This window comes from Schistocerca serialis, chromosome 2 (assembly GCF_023864345.2).
Source record: "Schistocerca serialis cubense isolate TAMUIC-IGC-003099 chromosome 2, iqSchSeri2.2, whole genome shotgun sequence".
NCBI lineage: Eukaryota > Metazoa > Arthropoda > Insecta > Orthoptera > Acrididae > Schistocerca > Schistocerca serialis.
In genome coordinates, this window is record NC_064639.1 from 1,089,103,236 (window position 1) to 1,089,124,591 (window position 21,356).

Genomic DNA, 21,356 nt, shown 5'->3' on the forward strand with positions numbered 1-21,356 from the left:
AGCCGAAAGCACACTCCAAGAGGTAACAGACAAGAAGGATGCGCCACACATTGGCGATCAAAGGAGTCATCGATGAAGGAGGTATAGGATGGGTGGCCAGGCATGGCAGACAAGCGGCATGCATATCGGCTGAGGAGAAAGTCACGGCGATAGGACAGTAGTAGTTCGGCAGCTTCTGCATACAGACCCCCGACGGGGATAGTGTAAAAGGCACCAGTGGCCAAACGAGTGCCACAGTGATGGATAGTATTGAGATGGCGTAAGAGGGACGGTGTGCATATGCATAAACGAAACACCCATAGCATAGTTTCGAACAGACAAGGAACCAGTACAAACGGAGGAGGGTAGTTCGATCTGCTCTGCAGGAAGTACCAACGATGACACATAGAACTGAGGGATTGAATATAGCGGGTCGCTAGGTAAGTCACATGGGAGGACCAAGAAAGTTCCCTATCGAGCATGAGTTCCAGGAATTTCGAAGTTTCAACGAACGGAAGAGCAACAGGCTGTAATGTGACAACGTGCCATTTAGTGAAGGCCAAGCATAGTCAAGGCGCAACGGTAGAGAAAGTGGACGCTTGTGCCATCTGTTGGCCAGAATCGAAGGCAAAGCGGAAGTGCTTCCGCCTGGTGGATGCTAAATTAAAGAACGCTATGCAGGAGACAGTGTCTGGCTTGTGCTACGCTCTGACAGCAAAATAACAAAAGAATTAAACTACATAATATTGTTATGTGTAGTAAAAATATAAATGTAATATTACTTTAATATATGAAAATGACTGTAGTTGAACATTGTAATGCTATGGTATGTTTAATTGTAAATAAAGAACTTGGCGCAATGTAAAATAACGTTTAGGTGTGGGGGGAATCCCCGAGAATGAGAACAGTGTATAGGTTGGCGCGTAATATTGGTGGTAGAAGTAAATTAGCGTAGCTCTGAGGCAGAACAATTGTTAAGTGGCATAAAAGTGACTGCTGGTGTGTGCTACGGTAACGTTGCTAACGGACCATTTAGAAGTGAGCTGAAAACAGATACGCACTTCGTTTATCCTATGGCTACAAGCTAAATGGACACTAAGGCTTGTAAGACGCAGTATTTCGACGGAGATGGACTGCGAGCGGCAAAATAGTACGGTTTCCCGCTCTGGAGTACATGGCACTGCACGGTGCAATGCTGTGTTAATTGCGGCGAGTTGCTTGTGCCAACAGCGAGGTGTGAAGGGACCAGTAGCCGCATCCAACGGCGTATTGTGATCTCAATAAGTGATTAGGTCTATTGGTGAACCCACTTTGGTAGCAACGAACTAGAAGTAATCTTACAAGAGTATTATTATGAACAGTAGTTGTTATACCGACGCCATTACCAGTACATTTATATTCTGTGAATCAGTTTGTGTAATAGTCAAACCAAGTTCTCTACAGTGTGTAAAGTTTGGAGGCAATAATAATTTTCTGGTTTAAATTGCATTCCCCAAGTGTAATCAATTATATAAAGGAAATAGCTCATTATTACCCCATATCCAGTCATTTCTATGTGCTGCAACATCAGTGAAAAGTAATGGTGCGTGAGTATCGGCGTAGCTATATTGCAAGAGAAAATGGTCGGAATTAACGCCAAAATTGCCAGCAGACGCCGCTTCATGCAACGGATGGAAGATGCCAGGTACTGTGCCACCTTAATTACTGTCCAGCTCGATGTGGTGGCTTTTCAGTACATTGCCATAGTCAAAAATTACTCGGTTCCGTCCGAGCAACGTAATTCTCAATTAGTGTTTTCAGTAACTATATTGACAAGCAGATCTATATTGTTCTTTAATTAAGCGTTCAAGGAAATTGCTGCCACCACAGTACACATTGTGCCTTCAGCACAATGCAAGCTCAATAACATTAAATTCAGTAATTACAATTTGTGTAGTTTACATTAACGTAAAACAAGTTCAAGTGTTTATCATGTGTGTTTATGTATTGTGAAACGATTTCAGGCTGTGGTACTGTTTAAAATGAATAATTTCCTCCTGCTAGGCAGTATCAAACATACAGAATTAAGTGATCCCTGTTCAGTCACTTCAAAGAAATTATCAGTGCTACTAATAATTAAATATAGACGTAAAAATAAGTTGGTTACGCGCCGTTATCATTATCTATTCCAAAAATTCCGTGTAGTGGTTGGATCACCATAGGGTGTTTATTCAAACCTATTACACGCGAGAGCCACTTTCCGGAAGTCTGATGCCGCACGGTCTAATAATAATACAGTAAATTCGGATAGTGGCATCGCAAGGCCCAAGATGTAAAGACGGTAGAAAAAACCAACTGCGCCACCAGAAATTCATACAAACTTTTTTGTCAGAGGAAAAGCGAAAACCATTGTCGATGCTAGATGGTTAAATACGATCGAGACATCGCTGAAGATGCCGCTCAGTGACACAGGTCCATGGAGAGCTACAATAGATGGCAAAATCATCAACGAAAAGGGAGCTGTGAGATGCCCAGTGGGAGACAGGCCATTATAGAGTTAATGGCGATAGCAATGAGGACGACTTTTAGGGCTAAACCCTGAGGCACACTATTTTCCTTGAAAAGGCAGAACCCACATGCGGTTGTATGTACGAAGGAAAAAGTGCTTGCTCGCAAGAGAAAGGTGCTGTAACATCTGAATATGAACATCGTCTGGACCTGGAGCGGAGGATCGGAGTGAAGTGAGAGCGTGATCTAGCTCCCTCATAGTAAAGGCGGCATTGCAGCACTCACTATTCTGAGAAAAGAACAGTATCGCACAAGTCTCCTCCGCTCGTTTCCGATGGAGAAAGGCAGGTTGATAAAGGGAGGAGCTCGAAATCTCCGCAAAATGGTGGCACCGAGGTGATGGAGATAGCAACAGGATCCAGTATGACATCGACTGCTACTGACAGGCTGGAAACTGGAGAATGGACTTGGCCCCTAGAGAGCCGTCGGAGTATGGCCACACACAAAGGAAGAGGGAGTGGAACTATTAAAAGAACTAGTAAATGAAATGCAGCTAGTTTTTTTTTTATATCCCGATGAATGCGAAGACATTGCGCATGCAACCGTTTACAGTGAATGCAGTTTGCGAATGTAGGATGACGGTTAAAAAACCGGAGAACACGTCTCCGTGCGTGAATGGCATTGCGGCACCCCTCAGTCCAACAAGGGACCTGGAGACAGTGCGGTCAAGAAGAAGAAACTAGGGAAATGTTGTTTGTCGAAGGTCGCCATGGAGGAGAAAAGCCACCAATCAGCATTAGAAAGCTGCCATTTTGGTGTGCACGTAGGTGGGGCAGGAATCATCAGTTGGATGGCAAATGGGAAATGGTCATTCGACAACGTGTCAGAGAGAACATACCACTCGAGATGATGAGCAAGCTGGGCAGTGCAGAAGGAGAGGTCAAAAATGGGAATAGGTGTGATTGGATTCTGAAAGGAACGTGGGTGCTTTCGAGTTAAGACAGATGTGTTTAAGGTGATTGAAAAAGTAGCTAAGAGGACACTTCTCAGACAGGTTCTGAGCGAACCTCGAAGGGAACGATGTGCATTAAAGTCGCCGAGCAGCAGAAGGAGTTACAAAACAAGCAAGAGAAAGTCTGCACTGGTAGCACCAAATGAGAGAGGTATGTAAACGGTAGCAAGGAAAAATGTGAAATGAGGAAGGAAAATGCGGACTGAAATAAGTTGGAGCTGGGTAGTCAGGAGATGGGTTGACTATGAACGTCATCCCAGATGAGCAGCATGACTCCCCCATGAGAATGCCATTCTCTGGATGAAGTTCGAGTAAGACCATGAAGAAATGCGAGAGCTCAAAGCGGTCGGGAGGACGCAATTTTGTTTCCTGGAGGAAGAGTAAAAGCAGATGCTGCGATTATAAGAGCAGCAGTAAGTCCTCTCTGTTGGATCGAAGGCCGCAAAAGTTCCATTGGAGGAGAGTCAAGACGAGGAATAAATAAAGGGGTGTAGCCTCGGCGGATGTCTAGTGCCAGGCTTCGAAGACGCGCTGCTACAGAGCACAGGAGCAGGAGGATCCTGCTCCATGAGGCCTACAGAGCCGTTGGCATTCTCCTTCTGTCGGTCTACAGAGTCCAGGGCAAAAAAGTCATTGGTGGTGAGCACCGGCGACACGGAGGTCGGCCGGGCGAGGGTATCACATGGTGGCACCATCGAAGAGGATCTCCGAGTTGGCGAAGGAGAACACCATTTCCCTTTGTTTGACTTCTTGGAGACTTTCCGATTGGCAGAGGAAGACTCAGATGTTTGTTGGCTGGAGGGACGTAGAAAGCCTTCACGGGAGTATTCCTTCCTTCCTTTCCAGCCTGCTAGCTGTGTAGCAGGTGACTTCGACCTGTGAGGTGAAAGTATGGTGGCTTGTTGCACAGCTGGAGGAGGAGAAAGGGACGCTACTATGACGCTGGGCGATTTCACAACCGCAGTGCTAAATTTGAGGTCACATGTCTGTATGGCCATGTCCTTCGTGGAACGAGATGTAGCAAGAACAGTACTGTAGTTGCCAGATGGTAGAATGCAGGGTTTCCGACTAGCCAACAACTTGCGATCGACTGGGTAAGGCACTTTCTCCTTCATTTGGATCTCCTGGGCAGCCCTTTCATAGACATACACGGGACAATGCAGTGGGGAGAAGGAGGCGGGCAATCGCCCTCGTGGGCATCCCTAACAAAGATTACACATTTGGCCGGGAGTCGACAGCACTCTCGAGTGGGGCTGTAGTGATGACACTGGCAGCAGCGCATCAGGTACGGAATGTACGGTCGCACTGTGATGACTTCACATCCTGCTTTGATCTTTGACGGTAGAACCACTCCATCAAAAGTGAGAAATAGAGTGCGTATGGGCACTAAGGATGCATCTAGTTTTTTCATAACCCGATGATCTGTGATGACTCTGATGAGAGATGTACGTTTGGATTTCTGCCTCGGTCAGATCATCGAGCAGCTTAGTGTAAATAAAACCAAGGGAATAATTCAGCATTCAATGGGCCTCAACATGAACAGGATAGCCGTGGAGGAGCGAAGCGGCAAGCACCTGTGCTTGAGAATCACAAGTAGTCTCCAAAAGCAAAGTACCATTTCGTAAAACGAGAGCAGGATTTCACAGGGCCAGCAATTGCTGCAATACCTTTCTGAATAATAAACGGGTTTACCGTAGCAAAGGACTCACTGTCTTCAGTACGTGAAACCCCGAGGAACTGTGATGCAGCTGGGAGGGTCTTTGAATCGTAAGCGTCATTCTGTTTACAGTAGACGTAGACTGAGAGGAAGATGCTTAGCTCATTGCGAGAAAATCCCCCATGATTTCCAGCGTCTCCGATGGCGCGCCTCTTCCAATATGGACCCCCCTCAGAATGGGGCACACTCGCCTTTGTTCACACCTCAGGTCACACATTCCAGTTCGTTCTGTTATGTGGTTTGTTTACGCTATAGGAACTTTGACGACTCATTCCCAGAGACAACAATTATCTCTTTTGAACAGATTATGGGAGCAACCAGTGATCAGTGTTATTACTAATATTTACTTTCAAAAACAGTCTTGATCACAAATTATTTATTCCGGTGCCTTGTTTCGACCACAACAGTGGTCATCTTCAGACCAATGAGCAAGAACCTCCTTCTAGTTCAAAATGGTTCAAATGGCTCTGAGGTCATCAGTGCCCTAGAACTTAGAACTACTTAAACCTAAGTAACCTAATGACAGCACACACATCCATGCCCGAGGCAGGTTCGAACATAGAACCGCTCGGCCACTGCGGCCGGCTTTCCTTCTGGTGGTGAATCACCACCAGAAGGAGGTTCTTGCTCATTGGTCTGAAGATGACCACAGTTGTGGTCTAAACCGGTCACTGGAATAAATAATTTGTGATCAAGACTGTTTTTGATAGTAAACACTATCTCGATCTTCTTACAGACTAGGTTCTCAGTTTTTTACCCAAAACCGCGATGTCATCGTACCAGTCCTTGGCGTAAATTAATCGGAGACGTTGTGTACAGTGCACAGAGGTGATTCAAATAACGCATCATGGACTTACTTCATCTTCAATGATTTCCTGGCTCAGCCGATCCCATTCACAATGAGTGATTGTGGGATTTCTTGATAAGTAACTTGTGTCCACGTGCTGGGTCCTCAACTGCATTCGACGCAGGAAACTATAATGTATGCAGCATGTCAAAATTATTGCTGATTTCTAATAACAACAATCACGTTGGATCTCTGCTGCGTGCAAGAAGAACAGAGAAAGTAGTGAGGGGAGATTAAGTTTAAAGCCTTGTAGACGACAACAAAGATTTTATGACTATGTTAGATAAAGCGTATGGTAAAGGACAGCAAGGATGAGTATGGTGTGTACATTGGGAGGTGAAAGAAACATATCTTTTGAGTAATGTTATTATTTTTGAAGAAGAGAAGTTTGAAGTAAGACTGCAGCTAGGCTGTTTGGTTTTTATAGAAATTGTCTATTAACATTGCACCCTTTTAAATCATTATTCACTTCGTTAAGCATAGCATTGTTCAGACCAATGTTATATGTGAACTCACGTGAAGTTTTACTCCGTCTTTCTGAATATATACTTCATTCTAAAATCGTTGTTTTAGCATATCATTTTATAGGAATAGCTTCTCTCCCCACCCCAGTGTTTGTCAGTATGCATTACCACATGCAACGGTTTGAATATGTATTTAGAAACAGAAATCTAGTTTAGCCACTGCGTGCTTTCTGTTTGCTGTTGTGCTTTCGAAAAATCTGTAACAATGTTATCAATACGCGAGGTAAGTTGAAATTTTGATTTGGGCCAGATAATTGTTTTACTTCAGTTGCGCATTTAATACAAAGACAGGCTGCATTCAGATCAGATCAGTTCAAATTGGGTTCTGTTTAGTCAAAGCTTAGCGTAGGAGTGTAAGCTGGATAACGCTTTGGGAATACACGGTTTTGGTAATACATAGACTTTTGTAGAGTGGGAGATAGAGTTGGGCTAAATTTCATACAAAAACAAATGTAGTGGGGAGGCTGCAAATCTACATCACGAAAGTGGGAAGAAGATTTAAAATACGTTCCTCCAGAATGGGAGACGAGGATGTGATACCGCGCTGTACATGGGTGGCAAAGAGTTATCGCTATATCAGAATCATGTTAATTAGAAATACCGAATATATATTAATGATTCCTGGTGTAAAGGTATTGCCCATAACTTTTGCTGGTCGTAGTTGCAGTTAATTCCGAAGTGAGTAATTTTCACCACAATGCCTATTTCAGTTATACGAGAATCTTTAGTATTAAGTTTCAACCCGTCTTTCGCGCTTGAATACACCAGGGAAGTGTAAGAGAAGCGGGAGACAAAGTCAGAGTCGGGAAACTGAACTGCGCAACTTCTCCACAACTGCGCAGATGATCAGTGTTACGTAGACTATGAATACAGCCCCACTTTTTTAAAGTGCAGCTACTTACAGAGGTCCATTGTGGGCTGTAATTACCGTATGGCAGCGAAACTTGGTAAATATTCTGGTTTCTGGTGCGTTAATGTGGAACCGATTTACGCCGAAAAAAGTTAAATCCGATTGTGACCACCAGGTGAAAGTCAGGCGGCTCGAATGCATGAAAGACAAAGAAATGTTTCCATAAGTAATGGGTCAGAAACGGGATGTGGGCAGAAATAGTCAAACAAGGGAGGAAGACATGATGCTGATGACATTATAACCGCCAGTTACATAGTTTGTTCAGTACGAGCACCAAAGACATCAACGAGATGCTGTACAGCGCCAGATTTGCACCTGGTGGCCAAAATTGGAACAATTTTTTTTTTTCGAGCGTAATATCACCCACGTTTCAATCCCATACGGTAAGTACAGCCCACACTGGACCGTTGGTAGTAGCTGAACTTTAAATTATATCTCTCGGTAATTCCTCGCGAATATTCGCATCTTTAAGAGATGAAGTTTAGATTAAAGCTAGACTCAAATATTCCGTTTTCCAGACGGGAATCGTAACCACGACCTTCATGTTTCCAGGAATGCGCTTACCACCACTATACCACCAGACGAGAACTGGCAATTTCAAGGCCTTCATTTTGCTTCATTTTGGCTTCATTTTGCAACAGGGCAGAGCCCCACCAAACTGGACTTCAATTTTCAATGGGGCAGAGCACCAAGCACTGGGCTTCATTTAGCAACAGGGCAGAGCACCACCACACTGGGCTTCAATTTTCAACAGGATAGACCACCAAGCACTGGGCTTCATTTATCAACAAGGCAGAGCATCAACACACTGGGCTTCATTTTGCAACAGGGCAGAGCACCACCACACTGGGCTTCAATTTTCAACGGGGTAGGCCACCAAGCACTGGGCTTCATTTATCAACAAGGCAGAGCATCAACACACTGGGCTTCATTTTGCAAAAGGGCAGAGCACAACCACACTGGGGTTCAAATTTCAACAGGATAGACCACCAAGCACTGGGCTTCATTTATCAACAAGGCAGAGCATCAACACACTGGGCTTCATTTTGCAACAGGGCAGAGCACCACCACACTGGGCTTCAAATTTCAACAGGATAGACCACCAAGCACTGGGCTTCATTTATCAACAAGGCAGAGCATCAACACACTGGGCTTCATTTTGCAACAGGGCAGAGCACTACCACACTGGGCTTCAATTTTCAACGGGGTAGGCCACCAAGCACTGGGCTTCATTTATCAACAAGGCAGAGCATCAACACACTGGGCTTCATTTTGCAACAGGGCAGAGCACCACCGCACTGGGCTTCAATTTTCAACAGGGTAGACCACCAAGCACTGGGCTTCATTTATCAACAAGGCAGAGCATCAACACACTGGGCTTCATTTTGCAACAGGGCAGAGCACCACCGCACATGGGCTTCAATTTTCAACGGGGTAGACCACTAAGCACTGAGCATCATTTATCAACAAGGCAGAGCATCAACACACTGGGCTCCATTTTGCAACAGGGCAGAGCAACACCACACTGGGCTTCAATTTTCAACGGGGTAGGCCACCAAGCACTGGGCTTCATTTATCAACAAGGCAGAGCATCAACACACAGGGCTTCATTTTGCAACAGGGCAGAGCACCACCACACTGGGCTTCAAATTTCAACAGGATAGACCACCAAGCACTGGGCTTCATTTATCAACAAGGCAGAGCATCAACACACTGGGCTTCATTTTGCAACAGGGCAGAGCACCACCACACTGGGCTTCAATTTTCAACGGGGTAGGCCACCAAGCACTGGGCTTCATTTATCAACAAGGCAGAGCATCAACACACCGGGCTTCATTTTGCAACAGGGCAGAGCACCACCGCACTGGGCTTCAATTTTCAACAGGGTAGACCACCAAGCACTGGGCTTCATTTATCAACAAGGCAGAGCATCAACACACTGGGCTTCATTTTGCAACAGGGCAGAGCACCACCACACTGGGCTTCAATTTTCAACGGGGTAGGCCACCAAGCACTGGGCTTCATTTATCAACAAGGCAGAGCATCAACACACCGGGCTTCATTTTGCAACAGGGCAGAGCACCACCGCACTGGGCTTCAATTTTCAACAGGGTAGACCACCAAGCACTGGGCTTCATTTATCAACAAGGCAGAGCATCAACACACTGGGCTTCATTTTGCAACAGGGCAGAGCACCACCGCACTGGGCTTCAATTTTCAATGGGGTAGACCACTAAGCACTGAGCATCATTTATCAACAAGGCAGAGCATCAACACACTGGGCTTCATTTTGCAACAGGGCAGAGCACCACCGCACTGGGCTTCAATTTTCAACGGGGTAGACCACCAAGCACTGGGCTTCATTTATCAACAAGGCAGAGCATCAACACACAGGGCTTCATTTTGCAACAGGGCAGAGCACCACCGCACTGGGCTTCAATTTTCAACGGTGTAGACGACCAAGCACTGGGCTTCATTTATCAACAAGGCAGAGCATCAACACACTGGGCTTCATTTTGCAACAGGGCAGAGCATCAACACTCTGGGCTTCAATTTTCAATGGGGCAGAGCACCAAGCACTGGGCTTCATTTAGCAACAGGGCAGAGCATCAACACACTGGGCTTCCTTTACAACAGGGCATAGCACCACCACACTGGGCTTCAATTTTCAATGGGGCAGAGCACCAAGTACTGGGCTTCATTTATCAACAGGGCAGAGCATCAACACACTGGGCTTCATTTTGCAACAGGGCAGAGCACCATCGCACTGGGCTTCAATTTTCAATGGGGCAGAGCACCAAGCACTGGGCTTCATTTAGCAACAGGGCAGAGCACCAAGCACTGGGCTTAATTTATCAACAGGGCAGAGCATCAACACACTGGGCTTCATTTTGCAACAGGGCAGAGCATCAACACACTGGACTTCAATTTTCAATGGGGCAGAGCACCAAGCACTGGGCTTAATTTATCAACAGGGCAGAGCATCAACACACTGGGCTTTATTTTGCAACAGGGCAGAGCACCATCGCACTGGGCTTCAATTTTCAATGGGGCAGAGCACCAAGCACTGGGCTTCATTTAGCAACAGGGCAGAGCATCAACACACTGGGCTTCATTTTGCAACAGGGCAGAGCACCATCGCACTGGGCTTCAATTTTCAATGGGGCAGAGCACCAAGCACTGGGCTTCATTTAGCAACAGGGCAGAGCATCAACACACTGGGCTTCATTTTGCAACAGGGCAGAGCGTCACCGCACTGAGCTTCAATTTTCAATGGGGCAGAGCACCAAGTGCTGGGCTTCATTTATCAACAGGGCAGAGCATCAACACATTGGGCTACATTTTGCAACAGGGCAGAGCACCACCACACTGGGCTTCTATTTTCAACGGGGTAGACCACCAAGCACTGGGCTTCATTTAGCAACAAGGCAGAGCATCAACACACTGGGCTTCATTTTGCAACAGGGCAGAGCACCACCACACTGGGCTTCAAATTTCAACGGGGTAGACCACCAAGCACTGGGCTTCATTTATCAACAAGTCAGAGCATCAACACACTGGGCTTCATTTTGCAACAGGGCAGAGCACCACCGCACTGGGCTTCAATTTTCAACGGGCTAGACCACCAAGCACTGGGCTTCATTTATCAACAAGGCAGGGCATCAACACACTGGGCTCCATTTTGCAACAGGGCAGAGCACCACCACACTGGGCTTCAAATTTCAACGGGGTAGACCACCAAGCACTGGGCTTCATTTGTCAACAAGGCAGAGCATCAACACACTGGGCTTCATTTTGCAACAGGGCAGAGCACCACCGCACTGGGCTTCAATTTTCAATGGGGCAGAGCACCAAGCACTGGGCTTCATTTATCAACAAGTCAGAGCATCAACACACTGGGCTTCATTTTGCAACAGGGCAGAGCACCACCGCACTGGGCTTCAATTTTCAACGGGCTAGACCACCAAGCACTGGGCTTCATTTATCAACAAGGCAGGGCATCAACACACTGGGCTCCATTTTGCAACAGGGCAGAGCACCTTCACACTGGGCTTCAAATTTCAACGGGGTAGACCACCAAGCACTGGGCTTCATTTGTCAACAAGGCAGAGCATCAACACACTGGGCTTCATTTTGCAACAGGGCAGAGCACCACCGCACTGGGCTTCAATTTTCAATGGGGCAGAGCACCAAGTACTGGGCTTCATTCAGCAACAGGACAGAGCATCGACACACTGGGCTCCAGTTTGCAACAGGGCAGAGCATCAACTCACTGGGATTCATTTTTCGACAGGGCAGAGCACAATCCCCCAAGCCTTCAACTTTCAGCACGGCTTTGTAACACTGCACTACCTTCTGTCTGTACGAACATTTAATAACAATGAGCTGCCTGTTTAGCCAGAAAGGGGCGAATTGATCTAGTATATTTTTGAAGGAGGTTATATTTGTCGCTGAGATTTTAAATTACTTATTTCCCTATTGCAGTTTCGGCATTAGGGTCATTTGCAAGTGGCTCCACAGCAGATTTTAATTCAGCACATGTGAGACTTTAAAATCGTCTGACATGTACACATGTCATCGTCAAAAATAGTCCTTTTCACTGTAGAAATGCAGCAACAGCAACAGCAGACTACATATAAAGTGAATAGGCCTATTTTTGACGATGGAATGTAAATAAGTCGGAGAACTTTAAAGCATGTCTTGTGCTCAAACAATATCATTTGCAATATCTCTTAAATTGGTCCAAAGGCCGAAAATTTCAATTGTGAAATAAATAACTTCTATATTCAACGGCAAATATGATACCCTTTAAAAAATTATACATTACTGAACCCCAACAGTGAGAAGTTTATCGGATCTAGCTTTGCACCATTGGCCTCTGAGGTCGCCTTATCTCTCGTTCCACACCAGCATCAGTGAATGCAGTAGCCCCAGGCATGTTCGCTAAGTAAGGGACGAGTCTGACTCGTCTGGATGTTCGCCGTGCGTCCAGTGGAAGGCATATTGACTTTAGTCAAAGACAAATGAAAATTTGATCCTATACGTGACCAGAAAAGATACTCCAAAAATGTTTGTGCATTAGTAAAATCGGATGCTTCGTACAAAAACAAAAGCGTCAACATATTCTCTTATGATATCCGGTGAATCTTTCTTTTTCAAACACTCGTTTCAGCAACGCTACAGATTCATGCATAGGTACAAGCAAGACCACTTGCGTTATGCTATCGCAATTGAAGACACATCGTCTCACTGACGCCAAATGGGTTGTGTTCCGTAGGGTTTTATATCTACCCCTTAATGCAGAATGTCATGAATTCGCATCATACCAAAGCTGGACTAATAATCGGAAGGTTAACTGTTTCTGAGCACCAGCGCCGGTAGACGCTCGATTGTGCATGAAGCTACCAAAGTTTCTGACAAGTGCTGCATTCTTCTGAGTGTTTTGAGTACCTGTAAGGCACCACGATCTTTTATTTTTATCTTGCATCTAGAAATTTAATCAGTTCCAAGGGGTTCATTCTATACTGTAAATCTTTTACATGATGGGTCCACCATTGGCATCACGTGTTCAACTAGCACTATACAACGTTGATATTCAAGAGCTGCGGCGTTCACCTACTGGAGCGCATAACGAGACAAGCGTTAGACTAACATGATGACTGAACAATCAAGTGCCATTGAAAGTGGGGGTGGAGGGTGCCTGCAGCGCAGTCGCCCACCCTCATCATAGGTAGCCTTCCCACAAGAACAGAGAAATCGTGATTTTGGAGTTAAACTGGACAGCGATCTGCATGGAATGCTGCACACAGTTACCCGATACTGACGACTGTCGACTTTATGAAACCCTTTGCCTGAGTTAAATAACATAGACGTTGCTGCCTCCTCATTCGTGATCATCATCGCCTCTTAAAGACGTTACCCAAGGACACGGTGATTGTACGGGAAAACACTCAGACAGCCCCATCGGCCAATCCACACAGCTGTCTGGTAGTACCAGATACGCAAGCTCTGATAACACCCAGTACTACGGCTGTCCGTCTTAATAGGCGGGCAGCCGCTTAGAATCTGGCGCCAACACACTCATTCGACATCAGTGTCAAGAAGGAAACGAGCAGGAACTTCAGAGTCCTAAGTAAGTGCATCCACGACGTACGATCCGTAGCGACTTCGGCGGGCATGTGCAACTAGAAGTCAAAGGACAATGTAATGACGGGACAGCAATGATTAAAGGAGAGACGTACCTGTGCCATATAGCTGTATGAACTAAACATAACGGCCCAATAATGAAAAAGAGAAAGGGGTGGGATGGAGAGAGAGGGAGGGGGACAGGAGGACGCGGAGAGAAAGAGAGAGAGAGAAGTTCAAGAAGTTCGTGTACTCGGAGACATACACTATTGGCCATTACAATTGCTACACCAAGAAGAAATGCAGATGATAAACGGGTATTCATTGGACAAATATATTATACTAGAAATGACATCTGATTACATTTTCACGCAATTTGGGTGCATAGATCCTGAGAAATAAGTGCCCAGAACAGCCACCTCTGGGCGTAATAACGGCCTTAATACGCCTGGGCATTGAGTCAAACAGAGCTTGGATGGCGTGTACAGGTACAACTGCCCATGCAGCTTCAAGACGATACCACACTTCATCAAGAGTAGTGACTCGCGTATTGTGACGAGACAGTTGCTCGGCCACCATTGACCAGACGTTTTCAGTTGGTGAAAGGTCTGGAGAATGTGCTGGCTAGAAAGGCCCGTACAGGACCTGCAACATGCGGTCTTGCATTATCCTGCTGAAATGTAGGGTTTCACAGGGATCGAATGAAAGGTAGAGACACGGGTCGTAACACATCTGAAATATAACGTCCACTGTTCAAAGTCCCGTCAATGCGAACAAGAGGTGACCGAGACAAGTAACCAACGGCACCCCATACCATCACGCCGGCGATGACGAATACACGCTTCCAATGTGCGTTCACCGCGATGTCGCCAAACACAGATGTGACAATCATGATGCTGTAAACAGCACCTGGATTCATCCGCAAAAAATGACGTTTTGCCATTCGTGCACCCAGGTTCGTCGTTGAGTACACCATCGCAGGCGCTCCTGTCTGTGATGCAGCGTCAAGGGTAACCGCAGTCATGGTCTCCGAGCTGATAGTCCATGCCGCTGCAAACGTCGTCGAACTGTTCGTGCAGGTAATTGCTGTCTTGCAAACGTCCCCATCTGTTGACTCAGGGATCGAGACGTGGCTGCACGATCCGTTACAGCCATGCGGATAAGATGCCTGTCATCTCGACTGCTAGTGATACGAGTCCGTTGGAATCCAGCAAGGCGTTCCGTATTACCCTCCTGAACCCACCAATTCCATATTCTGCTAACAGTCATTGGATCTCGACCAACGCGAGCAGCAATGTCGCGACACGATAAACCGCAATCGCGATAGGCTACAATCCGACCTTTATCAAAGTCGGAAACATGATGGTACGCATTTATCCTCGTTACACGAGGCATCACAAGAACGTTTCACCACGCAACGCCGGTCAACTGCTGTTTGCGTATGAGAAATCGGTTGGAAATTTTCCTCATGTCAGCACGTTGTAGGTGTCGCCACCGGCGCCAACCTTGTGTTAATGCTCTGAGAAGCTAATCATTTGCATTTCACAGCATCTTCTTCCTGCACAGCATCTTTCGCGCCTGTAATACGTCATCTTCGTGGTGTAGCAATTTTAATGGCCAGTAGTGTACTCTATCGCATTAGTTACGATACCCATGATCACTGAAAAGCGAAGAAGAAGAAACAAGAGAGCCACTAGAGGAAAGATGTTATTAACTGGAAACAACTCTCGGACCTTGCTTGTAAAGATATAGCGAATATCTTTCCCATAGCTACCGACCGGTTTCCATTCTTCCAGAAGTGCGTTCTGTGCCGTTGAGTATGGAGCGCCCCTCACTTTCGCACTCGTGAGCCTTTTTAAGGTCAGTCAAACAGGTAGTGCTCGGGGTCAAGGAAGTGCGACAGATCCCGCTATGGCAAGCATCCTACCGTACTTCGTTGACAGACCTTTGACTCGTCACTTTCTAAAAATCGCATTGTGCTTCGGAATTTTACTTTGAATGTCGTATAACATAACATCAAGTGTTGTGTGTGATTGTTTTCATTCCTTGAGGCGGGGTTCAGGGTTTGGTCCCACTGGGTCCTGAACATTAAATTTAGAATATTATGGGCGTAACATCAACGTTCTAAAAAGATCCCACCATCCACGAAAGGCTGCTTAAGCAAATGATAAAACAGTAATGCACACAAAAAGGTAAAGAATATCTCTGCTACCTCCTAATTTATGAACAGGAATTGCAGCTCTTAATAATAAGAACAGCCATTGGAATCCCATTGTTCAAGGAACATCTACTCCAACATGCTACATACGCTAATGTTGTTCGTAGGAGAGAAGTAAAGACAAAATGAAGCTTTGATTGCATTCGTGACTGTTGTAGATGTACTTACACCTGTCCTGTTCAGAGGTCCAGAGGTCGTGTCTCTATTTGGCCAATGCCTAAGCGGCAACAAATCTTGTTCATAATGTGCAGAACGATCGAGAGCGAGACATTTGTCAGTCTGTTTCCGGCACACACGAAATGGGCTATCAAATATAAAAGTAGCTTTCTGTGTCTCGAAATGACAGCCTTCGACAATATCGGATGGTTCAAATGACTCTGAGCACTATGGGGCTTAACGTCTGAGGTCATCAGTCCCCTAGAACTTAGAACTACTTAAACCTAACTAACCTAAGGACATCACACATCCATGCCCGAGGCAGGATTCGAACTTGCGACCGTAGCGGTCGCGGGGTTCCAGACTGAAGCGCCTAGAACCGCTCGGTCACAACGGCCGGCTCGACAATATCAGGCAGCTCGGTAAGGTCAAATATCTGGTCTATGTATCACGTTACACCCGACCCCCCTCCCACATAGACACACCATCGCACGGGAAAGATAATCGAGGTCAGTTGGTGACCAATATCCAGCCTATGCATGCGTAATTAGTTTAGCTGAAATATTTATCTGATCAGTTACTGATTGAGAATTCTGACTTAAGTATAATGTCAATGATTCTTGCTCACCTGGTGGAATTATGTCTTTTATCTTATTATTCGTCTTCGACTCGACCCAGTCATTTATTATTTTTCTTGCTTGTGGTTCTTGTAGGAAATCAACTTCTTCTACTCCAGCCTTGAACCTAATTGCTGACTGATTAAACCCTTCTTTGATGCCATAACCCTCTTTCAGAAATATCCTGTTGGCTATGTCAAGCAGCACGTCGTTACTGTCCTGAAACAATATTCAGTCGATATTATGACAATAACACAAAGAATTTCACTGTCACCATATACAGAACAACAGCACACATGGCACTATTATGCAATAAACACAGCAGATCTGAAATACAGGGCTGTTACATCAAACTTTCAGTGTGTAGCTGCTGTCGAATTCTACGACTAATTCCGAGTTCTAATATAGTGACTCATCTTGGCTAAAATAATCGTATGAAGAAACAGGGAGTGTGCGAGAAAATACCTACGATCACAATGGCTTGTGCTTTATACAATGCACTAAGTGTTCCGAATTCCTTGTGTTCATTTTCTGGGGTAATTTTAATTTGTATTTATTTACTTCTTGAAAGAACTAGCCTCTAGCGGAAGTACATAGCTATGACAACAGATCATGTATGAAAATGAAAGGCAACTTAGCGCAGTGCCAGAAAAATTTGTCACTACATGTGGAAAGTAACATTGCATGATTTTGTACTAAGGAATGCTCTTGAGCCTAACACTTCACAACAAGGAGTACATGTTTATGTAGAGACGAATATCACTCAAATGGAGAGTTAGGTTAAACAGAGGTTCCTTACTGAGTTGTGTTATAGTCTTGTATTAAATGTTTCATACATTGAACAGGGCCGTAGAAAGCTTGTGCCGTGCGGTCCCGCCTGGAGCACCATTGAAACATCTCGCCACTTTCCGTGAGGGGTGATGCGGTCTGGGAGGATCGAGTATGTTTCACATTATTTTTTGCAGGAACTGACGTAATCGCGACCTAGGGGCGGTGTGGTGAAGGTGAACAAAAACGACGCTATCGATCTGTCAGTCGCTATAGCGCCGAGTTGATGTTTACGGGTGTGCTAGTGAGAAGAGCATTTCGCAGAACTCTTTCCAGGAATGAGTTTGTGGTTGCGCAACGTACGAAGTATTTGTGACAAGGTAGAATATGAGTTTTTCTGTTAGGTTGTTGACCAATTACACAACTGGAAATCACTACATATTCGAAAATAAAAAGCCAGATAATTATTTGATCCTTCGCTCTCTAATCAGACGGAAATTTTAAATCATTAATGTTGTAGATTGGCCAGAGCGCCAACCCACAATGAGAGGAAGCCGAAAGGCACGCGTTTAAGCTCACGCAGGATGGCGTGAGGTCTGGAGCAGGACAATGTCTTGAGACTAGCAACAAAGGTACGTAGCTTCTGGAATACTTAACTTTAATCCATTATTGGTAAACATCGGTCTGACAGTACATGCATCACAAGATAAATAGCAAATGATAATGGCGCCTTGCTAGGTCGTAGCAAATGACGCAGCTGAAGGCTATGCTAACTATCGTCTCGGCAATTGAGAGCGTAATTTGTCAGTGAACCATCGCTAGCAAAGTCGGCTCTACCACTGGGGCGAGTGCTAGGAAGTCTCTCTAGACCTGCCGTGTGGCGACGCTCGGTCTGCAATCACTGATAGTGGCGACACGCGGGTCCGACGTATACTACCGGACCGCGGCCGATTTAAAGGCTACCACCTAGCAAGTGTGGTGTCTGGCGGTGACACCACAATTAACATACGTGTATTACAGTCATAACGAAGTCCAAGACTGTGCTTAACGCATAGCATGTGGTGGTTTGCGAACTCACATCGTTTCACTCCATAAACCACTACGTTATCCATTACGCAAAGGCTTAATCATGCGAATGTTACCTCAGATCTTACTTGTCATAATAGCTCTTAAAGCCTTGTATTGTTGCTGTGTTATTAACTGACGTTGAATGCTACGGGTGACGCGTTTGTGATACATTTTCATTGCGCCATTGCTTTGAAAAAGCATACGGCGCCATACACTCTACTAAGTACATGAATAGTCGAAATGCGCACAGTTCACACGCGTTCGCAAAAGTCGATAGTAGAAAGACCACAAGTGACGTCACGAATGCAAAAAGTAATGTGAAGTCTACTCGACATGCAGCCTTGGAGGGAAGGGGAGGGGACCAGATTAGAGTTGTTGCCGGTGGCTGGCATCTCACACGCAATTGTCGGTGTGCTTTTGTAGGGAGAGTGAAAGAATTACGTCTTCCTGGTCCATTTAGTGTCGTGCGTTCGGGTAGCGAGTATAGCTCCACACGGAGTGGTTCCGCTGTGACTTGCGAGCGTCGGTTAGGTACACATGTGTCGGGCGTGCGGTGATAGTCCAACAGTTAGAATTCTTCCTCCGGTCGGCACCCACAGTCTTATCAGAGCTGGTTCGTAGTAACTGTCAATAGCATATATGTCCACAGCTCGTGATCTAGTGGCCTGCGTTGCTGCTTCTGGATCACGGAGTCCTGGGTTCGATTTGCGGCCCGTCGGGGATCTTCTCTGCCCGGGAACTGGGTCCTTGTGTTGTCCTCAACATTTTATCCTCATCATCATCATTCGCGACAGTGGCTAGATTGGACTGTGTAAAAATTGGGACTTTGTGAGGGCACCGATGACTGCGCAGTTGAGCGTTCACAAACCAAATCATCATCAATAGCATATGGCTTCCTCGTTGTTGGTATCATGCATTCGGGAATCGGGTACAGCTCCACTGCGAGTGGTTCCACTATGACGTGTGATCGGTAACGTGGAACACACGTGTCGCTTGTTTCTCTAGTTCAACCATATGAAAGATATTGGACGTATTGGAGGATCTGCAGCGAATTGACGCATGGTGCAGGGAATGGCAATTGAATCTCAATGCAGACAAGTGTAATGTGCTGCGAATACATAGAAAGATAGATCCCTTATCATTTAGCTACAAAATAGCAGGTCAGCAACTGGAATCGGTTAATTCCATAAATTATCTGGGAGTACGCATTAGGAGTGATTTAAAATGGCATGATCATGTAAAGTTGATCGTCGGTAAAGCAGATGCCAGATTGAGATTCATTGGAAGAATCCTAAGGAAATGCAATCCGAAAACAAAGGAAGTAGGTTACAGTGGGTTTATTCGCCCACTGCTTGAATACTGCTCAGCAGTGTGGGATCCGTACCAGATAGGGTTGATAGAAGAGATAGAGAAGATCCAACGGAGAGCAGCGTGCTTCGTTACAGGATCATTTAGTAATCGCGAAAGCGTTACGGAGATGATAGATAAACTCCAGCGGAAGACTCTGCGGGAGAGACGCTCAAGAGCTCGGTACGGGCTTTTGTTAAAGTTTCGAGATCTTTACCGAAGAGTCAAGCAGTATATTGCTCCCTCCTACGTATATCTCGCGAAGAGACCATGAGGATAAAATCAGAGAGATTAGAGCCCACACAGAAGCATACCGACAATCCTTCTTTCCACGAACGATACGAGACTGGAATAGAAGGGAGAACCGATAGAGGTACTCAGGGTACCCTCTGCCACACACCGTCAGGTGGCTTGCGGAGTATGGATGTAGATGTAGATAATTTGGTTGTCTGTTGTGTTGCATTGGCTTGTATTAAGACCGTGTAGCTACTGTTTGAAGTCTGGTTGGTCAGTGTCTTGGAGATACGACACGAGTAGTATGTACTGACGAAGAAATAGTTTGCACGTTCGCGAGACATTGACTGGAAAGTATCTCGTGTGTGGGCTGTGCGCAATACCAGTCACTTAACTGAGACTGGAGGTACCACTGTTGGTTAGCTGTCAACTTAATGGCGTGATGTGTGAACATGTTGCCTATGAGAGCTGTGTCCGACACAGTATTATATTTGTCTGGTTATATTCTTGTTTGCTATGATCTTGTTGTTCCTGCCTCTACGAGCGGCGGCAAGTTTAGTGGTGTCACCGTCGTGTTCTCGTTGTTAATTTAGTGATGATATGTCCATTGATTGATATGTTGTTTCATAATTGGTGTTGTGCATTTTATGTGCCTTTAAAAGTCGAGGGCCTTGTGGCTTGTTGTATGGATATGGTTTATGCTTGTTCACGTTGTTTGCTATGTGCGCCTCTATAGTTATTTAGTTTACCTCGTGTAGTACTGAAGGAACAGCGGACGTGTTTGTTGTCGTCGTCGTCCACTTCTCTCTGTGGCGGTACTTACAATTCTGTAGTAAAGTCCTGCACCAAGAATGGTTCTCACTTGGTGATAATTGAATAGCCTAAAGCGCTCCTTAATATTATAGCACGTGTGATTTTCTGTTATGGTTAGTGCTTGTTAATTTATAAAGAGGTTCGTTCACCAACGTAATCTGAAGTCCTGGTTTAAGTTGGTTAAGTAAGAGCAGTCATTGTTACAAGGGCCTGTTGCCATAGTCCCGCGCGGGATTAGCCGAGCGGTCTTGGGCGCTGCAGTCATGGACTGTGCGGCTGGTTCCGGCGAAGGTTCGAGTCCTCCCTCGGGCATAGGTGTGTGTGTGTTTCTCCTTAGGATAATTTAGGTTATGTAGTGTGTAAGCTTAGAGACTGATGACCTTAGCAGTTAAGCCCCATAAGATTTCACACACACTTTTTTTGCCATAAACCCAAGTGGCGCGGGGCTAGTAAGGATACTAAACCTGAGTTCACTAGTTTGAGAAACCATGGGTGTGAAGTACAGCGGCCGCTATTTGCTATGTGTACTAATT

The 21,356-nt window shown here is 45.6% G+C and overlaps 2 protein-coding genes across 3 annotated transcripts in view; both read right to left on the bottom strand.

The window, feature by feature from the left end:
* Window positions 1-21,356, bottom strand: part of LOC126458537 (leukocyte elastase inhibitor-like) — a 342,121-nt gene that overhangs the window by 31,217 nt on the left and 289,548 nt on the right. The gene's annotated exons all lie outside the window — the stretch shown is intronic.
* The window catches only part of LOC126458539 (serpin B4-like), an 82,342-nt gene that overhangs the window by 31,217 nt on the left and 29,769 nt on the right, over window positions 1-21,356 (bottom strand). For both annotated transcript variants that reach the window (XM_050095651.1, XM_050095650.1), the window contains exon 4: window positions 16,605-16,812. In XM_050095651.1, the coding sequence (XP_049951608.1) occupies window positions 16,605-16,812 (208 nt within the window). The remainder of the gene's footprint in view (window positions 1-16,604; window positions 16,813-21,356) is intronic.